At 46.1% G+C, this 6,727-nt stretch overlaps 1 protein-coding gene across 1 annotated transcript; it reads left to right on the top strand.

Annotated features, from left to right (window-relative positions):
* Positions 1-1,436: 1,436 nt before the first annotated feature.
* On the top strand, positions 1,437-6,303 carry LOC123401388 (MOB kinase activator-like 1A). Its single transcript, XM_045095176.1, has 7 exons — positions 1,437-1,634; positions 2,068-2,116; positions 3,845-3,953; positions 4,134-4,227; positions 5,412-5,545; positions 5,644-5,807; positions 5,950-6,303. Exons 1-7 carry the CDS (start codon positions 1,612-1,614, stop codon positions 6,022-6,024), a joined length of 648 nt encoding a protein of 215 aa, XP_044951111.1. The 5' UTR covers positions 1,437-1,611; the 3' UTR covers positions 6,025-6,303.
* Positions 6,304-6,727: the final 424 nt, after the last annotated feature.

The following is a 6,727-nucleotide window of genomic DNA, read 5'->3' as shown; positions in this document are numbered from 1 at the left end:
ACGACAAAGGATACTACCTGGATGACGGTATCTATCCTCAGTGGACCACTATTGTGAAGACAATCTCTGACCCTGTCAAAGAGAAGATGAAAAGATTTGCCCAAAAGCAAGAGAATAATAGTAAGGACGTCGATCATGCCTTTGGTGTTTTGCAATCTCGATGGGGCATCATTCGATACTCTGCTAGGACTTGGAGCACCAAGAAGGTGTGCGAGGTGATGATAGTTTGTGTGATTATGCATAATATGATCGTAGAAGATGAGTGCCCGGAATATATCTACGATCAAGGGCTTCAGTTTGAGGGTGAGAATGTTGTGCCAGAGCATGGAGGAGCAACAACGTTTGAACAGTTCGTCCAATTTCATTATGAAATGCGTGATTAAAAAACTCACATGCAACTGCAAAACGATTTGTTGAGTATATGTGGGCTTATATTGACAACGAATAGATGTTATTTTTTATATATCTGCTTGTCAAATAATGTAAAAGTGTGCATATTTTTTTAAAAAGGACGACGAGCCTTCAAACCGGTAAATATGGATCGCGGATGTTGGACGCACTACCGATCCAAATCATAAACTGGTACTCGATTCAAACGAACAAAAGTTTTGTGGATTTGGGTCGGGATGTTGGAGTTGCTCTTACTCCTGGTCATACCTGGCCAAACGGGCCGTGCCACGCGGGCCGACACGGCTGCCCGCAGGCCAGACACGACACAGGCCGGGCCCGACACAGGCCGGGCCCGACACATGCTAATCGTACTCGGGCCAGGCACGAGCACGCCGTGTGCCGTGCTCGGGCTGCCACCCCGAGCCCACGTGCCGGCCCGGCACAACACGATTAGGCAGCGAAGGAGCAGGGGGGCTGGGGAGCAGGCCGTGTGGGCGTTGGGCGGGGCGTCGGGCGGGAAAAAGGGCGACATTCGCGGCACGATGGGCGGGATTCGCGGGAAAGGGCGTCGCCGCGCCGGGCGGGAAAGGGCTGCGGCGCTGCACGCGGGAAAGGGCATCGGGTGGGAAAGGGGGAGCGGGCGAGAATCTAGGCGGGAACTGTGCGGGAGAGGGCCAGATGAAAAAAACAGCAAATCTGTGGCGGGCCGTTGTGCCTTAGCGTGCCGCGGGCCGACCCGATTAGACCACGTGCCGTGCTTGGGCTTGAGAGGCTGACACGCGGGCCGGCACGACACGGCCCGGCTAATAATCGGGCCCAGACGTACCGTGCCTGACACGATTACGGCGGGCCGGGCCGCCCGTTTGATCAGGTATGCTCCTGGTCATCATGACAGCCAGATCTTGATCCGGCTCTGGTATCTCGGGTGCCGGATCATGGATGCCAGCCAGGCCGTGGCTATCCGCGTCCGTCCCCCAGATCCGACGGCCCCTGCTGCCACCGCGCCGGCCCATGATGCCCCGCGGCGCCGCATCATGCGCTGACGAGCCAGCCAGCGCGAGCGCGGCCAAATCATTTTTGTCCGAGTCGCACTCACACGCAGCCTTCCTTCCTACCTCCACCCCGCAGTAGCAGCAGCAGCTCCATCACCATCTCCCCCTTGCTTTCTTCCTCGGATCGGAAGGGGAGAGGGACCGGCCGACGAGGAGGAGCGGCGGCGGGATGAGTCTCTTCGGCCTCGGACGGTGAGCTCCAGCTGCCCCCCCCCCCCCCCTCTTTGCTTTGTTTTGTTCGACGATCCTGCTGTTCTTCACCCCATGCGTCCTCGAACCCTCTCCGGCGAACACGCCTCTGGATCTCCTTCGACCGAAGCGCGCCTCTTCTCCAAGAAATTTCCGTCTTGGTCGTCCGTTGCACTGGACTGGAGTGGAGATCCGTTAGGAGGATGATTGTTTTCTTCAGCTGGTGACAAGCCCTAGCTTGCTCGGAGTTGGTTGCGGATTGATAGACCGAAATCGCTGTTCCTCTCCGATCCATGCAGTTTTTATGATGCCTGGTGGAGTAGTAATAGCTGTTTGTTTCCCACAATTTTGCTGCTATGTTCAACTTCGTTTTCTTCCCGGCCTGTTTTGCTTCTTGACGCAATCACCATGACGATCCCTTCTCCCTTTTCGCCAGGAATCAGAAGACGTTTCGTCCCAAGAAAAGTGCTCCATCAGGCAGCAAGGTGAGGATAACGACCTACCAAGTCCCTAATTCCACTGTATTCCTGGTACCAGCAAGAGCAAATGGCACTGGATCACAGAATTTCAATATCCTAGCATAGAAATTGCTCTGTTTTCGTGGTCGAGAGGAGATTGATCTGCTCGTATAAGAGCCTGGTGTAATGACTGGAAGGAATTCCATGTATGACCAGGGGAAGGGGCCACTGAACAATACGTCTTCGAGCGCGTGACTCGAGCGTGAGGTGTGGAGTGGGTGGGGCGCGTGTTACATGAGCAGGTGTTGTTGTTATTAACTAACTTGTAGCCTGGAGATCGGCATGTATGGAATGATCTGGAAGTAGAACTCTACTCTGTCCTCTCTCCGTTTCTTGCTTCCTCATTTTGTGATAAGTTGTATCCACAAACAACCAAGGTTCATTGTATCCCACAAACAATTGTTATCTGTGTCAAGTCAGTCAGGCATTACAACTGGTATCAGATTTGCGCGATTCTCGGCAGCGAGCTGAAGAGAGCAATGAGCGGGTTGGGTTATCACGTAAAATTCCTCTTCTGCTCCTCTCCACGATGGTGTTGTGGCCGCTGCTTCAGTAATCAGCGGCGCCAGTGGCATTATTCTTGGTGGCCGTGAGTCATTCAGCTCTGGATTTAGTGTCTGCTTCGGTTGGTCGCGATTATCCCTGTGCGTGGTTAAATTACAGTTGCATGACAAGATTTGTGTGGTTCATGGTGGTGGCATGAGTTGATTGGGAGATGAACGGGTTCCTGGCTTAAGTAGTAAGTAGGCGGTGATTTATAGTCATTACTGGTGTTACTTAAATGGTGCTACATCCAGTCCTTTTATTGGTTGTCATAACCTATATATGGGGCATGCACATTCTGCTTGTTGTTGGAAATGTATATGGTGGAGCTAGAATAAGTCAGCTGTTTACATTAACTTGATGATTGCGGAATGTATGTTATTGTTAGGTATACATGGACTGGTGATGATAAATCAGGGAATTGAACTTGTTTTAAAACTAAAGTAGACAAACTGTTATTCATCTACTTTAAGTTTAAACTTTTCCAAAGTCAAGCACCATGTTACTCGATTGATATTCTTTTTGGCTTTCGTCGACATAGACATGAGCTTGGTGTTTTTGTCATGGTCAGGTAAGCAAAAAGGTTTTAGTGCATGGTCCATGTTCCTACTATACTCCCATGGTCCCATCTATTCCAAAAAGGCAGTATCAAACATTTTGTCGTATCCAACATCTCAGATTCAATTCATTGTCATATATGCACTGCAGTGGATTCCTTTAATAGAAATATGTGGTGGAAATGAATCTTGACTCATCATATGTCATGTTTTTATCGTATGGGAAATGGGGCATTTTACAAACTTGCCACGGCTCAGGGTGAGTCTGGTGTACAAATGCTTGTGCTGGATTGATGACTAAGCCTTAAGCAATGCTTATCCGTAGTTACTTAGCAGGTTCAATCTTCACTACATGTCCTGTGTTCCTAAACTAGAAAGATGGGTGCAGATTTAGGCATAAAATGTACTTGCATCGCTAGATTTGTTCCATGGAATGAACATCCATCTCTGGGGTGTCCTCGGTATATTAAATTTGCCACAGAGTTTGTTTGTTATATGCGCCACTCAGAAACTGGGAGGAAACATTTAGATTACACCGTGATAATGCCATACATAATTTGATTATCCATTTACTGTCTTCTTTTTTGATTTACAGGGGGCACAGCTCCGAAAGCACATAGATGCAACCCTCGGCAGTGGAAACCTTAGGGAAGCTGTGAGGCTGCCTCCTGGAGAGGATATCAATGAATGGCTTGCTGTTAACAGTAATGTTCCCCAGTTTCCTTTTTTGCCATGACCCATACTTGACATATTTCGCTCTATATTCGTTTTGATATTTTCTGGATCTAGAATTTTCTTTGGTTGATACCGAATAACATTGCTGTAAAAACTGTTGTGGAAACCAATAATTTCACTGTAGCTAATATGTGTGTTTTGCTTCTCAGCTGTGGACTTCTTTAATCAAGTTAACCTGCTATATGGCACACTCACAGAGTTCTGCACATCCGAGAGCTGCCCAACAATGACTGCAGGCCCAAAGTATGGCCTGACCATCATTCTCATTCTTTGAACCTCTCATAAAGGAACAAGCCGGAAACCTTTTAGTCACTTCATGAGATTGCTATTTAATTTTGATAAGTTGTTTTACGGTGCTGCAATTTATAGCACCTGGTCATTATCTGCTGTTGATCTTCTAAATTGACGTCTTATTTTATGACTATTGAAGGCTTCCTATTCCTACCTAGTGCATGTTCAATTTCTTTGTCCATGTTTATGCTAAATGCTTAACAAGTGACCCATGGTGTCTTTAATTATTTCCCTAACCTTACTCTCTCCATTCCTAAGAAGGCGTGAAACTTTTCTCAGAATTCCACTAAACAGGGTGCACTCCTATTTTCCAAGTATGCCCCTCCATATTGCACCCTGCTCCTCTAAAGACGTGCTTGCCTTAGTTGCATTGTGAACTGCTCGCCTCCTCTTGCCGTTATTCCCGCATGCATGCATCGAGAGAGTAATGATCAGTGTCAATCCATGTAGAGCTAGCTGCCTCTGGTTGGCCATGCACAGCCTTCATGTGTGCTAATAACTGCTCGGTGTGTGATTTGCCAGGGGAGAGATGGTCCAAAACTTGTAAGACGCCTTGGTCTTTGCGAAAAAGGTTTCACGCCTTATTTTAGGAACGGAGGAGTGAGACAGTATATACAGCAGTATATGCAAGCTGATTGATCTTTCTTTACTTGAAGCTAATAGACAAATGAAGTACTTTATCGTATTTGAACAATAAAAGAAAAAAACTTGTTATCTTATTTAAATTTGGCTCAATGCTGTCTAATTATATCAGGGTTTTAAAGCAGCTTAGGTTTTGGTTTAAGATACTGTGCCAGGCAAATCTATACCTCGTGGTTTCATGTTATTCTGCACCTGGAATTCTCTTCATTGTCCTGCTATTTTACTTGTCCTGATATAATAATTATTTTTTGCCAAAGATATAATTAGGTTTGAACATTAACTAAAGTGATCGCCGTGGTTACACCCCTTACTGAAAGAAGCGAATTTCCAGAATGTGATAGCATTTCAGTAGGCAGTATGATGCAGGCATACAGCGCTCCATATATTACCAATTAGACTTTCTCACGCCCATAATCCCCTGATTAAATTTTCCTCATCATTAGTTGAATATTCAGGGGATATATCATGACACAAGAATTGCTATCTTCATGTAGGTATGAGTACCGATGGGCTGATGGTGTACAGATAAAGAAACCCATAGAAGTGTCAGCACCAAAATACGTGGAGTACCTAATGGACTGGATTGAAGGCCAGCTTGACAATGAATCCTTATTTCCTCAGAAGCTTGGTATGTTGCCGGCATCCTGGACCATTAGTTTCTCAAAAGTGCTTCATATTATAGGAGCTGTCAAGTTTACCTGATGTGGGTTAATTTCCTTTATCCAGGCACACCATTTCCACCCAACTTCAAGGATGTTGTAAACACAATTTTCAAGCGCTTGTTTCGTGTTTATGCCCACATATACCATTCCCATTTTCAGAAGATTGTCAGCCTCAAGGAAGAGGCTCATCTTAACACCTGCTTCAAGCACTTCATTCTGTTTACGAACGTAAGTCTCTTGCTCACACGTTCCAACTCACCATTCACAGTGATTGTGATTGTGCCGTCAAGCATCGTGGATCTGCTCTTGGCTGGGGAAAGAGAAAAGAAAGCAACAGCAAAGAATTTACATGTATTGGCTTGTGATGCAGGAATTTGGGCTGATTGACAAGAAAGAGCTGGCTCCTCTCCAGGAGCTCATCGAATCAATCATCCTTCCCTACTGAGAAGGAAACACTGAGGCTGAACCGAACTAAACATGGCTGCTACTGAGTCCTCTACAGGAATGGTTGAGCGATTGGGCTATCCGCGCCAATAATTTACTGGCACAAATCTTATTGTTCCATTTCTTTGACATAAAAAACATGTACACTACTAGTGATGTATTTGTTTGTACATGTTCAGCAGTTCTCCTGTGCAAACGCGATTGTACTGCTATAACATGCATGTTTGGGTTGGGTTGTGATAGTAATAACACTGAAAAAAGAGCAGTTTTAAGATGGCAATGCAGTTGTTGATGGGTGAGAGTGTTTGCTTCTTAATGAAAACCAATTGGGTTTTCTCTCTTGGCGCCTTAACGTTTAATTATAGCTGCTGCAGTAGCTTCGGTGGAGGTTTTCTAGGTTCCTGCTCCAAATAACCCAGTAAATCGTAGCCAAAACCAACAATCTTTTGTAGGCCCGGTTTTCTAGGTTCCTGCTCCAAATAACCCAGTAAATCGCAGCCAAAACCAACAATCTTTTGTAGGCCCCTGCTCCTAGGTAAATAAATTGGTCTCCTCTTTGTATCAGCATAGATCCCGCAGCCAAAACCAAGAATCTTTTGTAGGCCCCTGCTCCTAGGTAAATAAATTGGTCTCCTCTTTGTATCAGCATAGATCCCACGTGAGAATAACGAAAAGACATCAAATGTCATATCCAACTCTTTATA

The sequence above is a fragment of the Hordeum vulgare genome, chromosome 6H (genome assembly GCF_904849725.1).
Source record: "Hordeum vulgare subsp. vulgare chromosome 6H, MorexV3_pseudomolecules_assembly, whole genome shotgun sequence".
In the NCBI taxonomy this organism is placed as follows: domain Eukaryota; kingdom Viridiplantae; phylum Streptophyta; class Magnoliopsida; order Poales; family Poaceae; genus Hordeum; species Hordeum vulgare.
This window is presented reverse-complemented; position numbering and strand designations above follow the sequence as displayed.

Coding starts and splice junctions, on each gene's coding strand:
- LOC123401388 (XM_045095176.1), top strand. CDS start 1,612: ATGAGTCTCTTCGGCCTCGGACG. Junction 2,117..3,844: donor GTGCTCCATCAGGCAGCAAG/GTGAGGATAACG, acceptor TTTGATTTACAG/GGGGCACAGCTCCGAAAGCA. Junction 4,228..5,411: donor ACAATGACTGCAGGCCCAAA/GTATGGCCTGAC, acceptor ATCTTCATGTAG/GTATGAGTACCGATGGGCTG.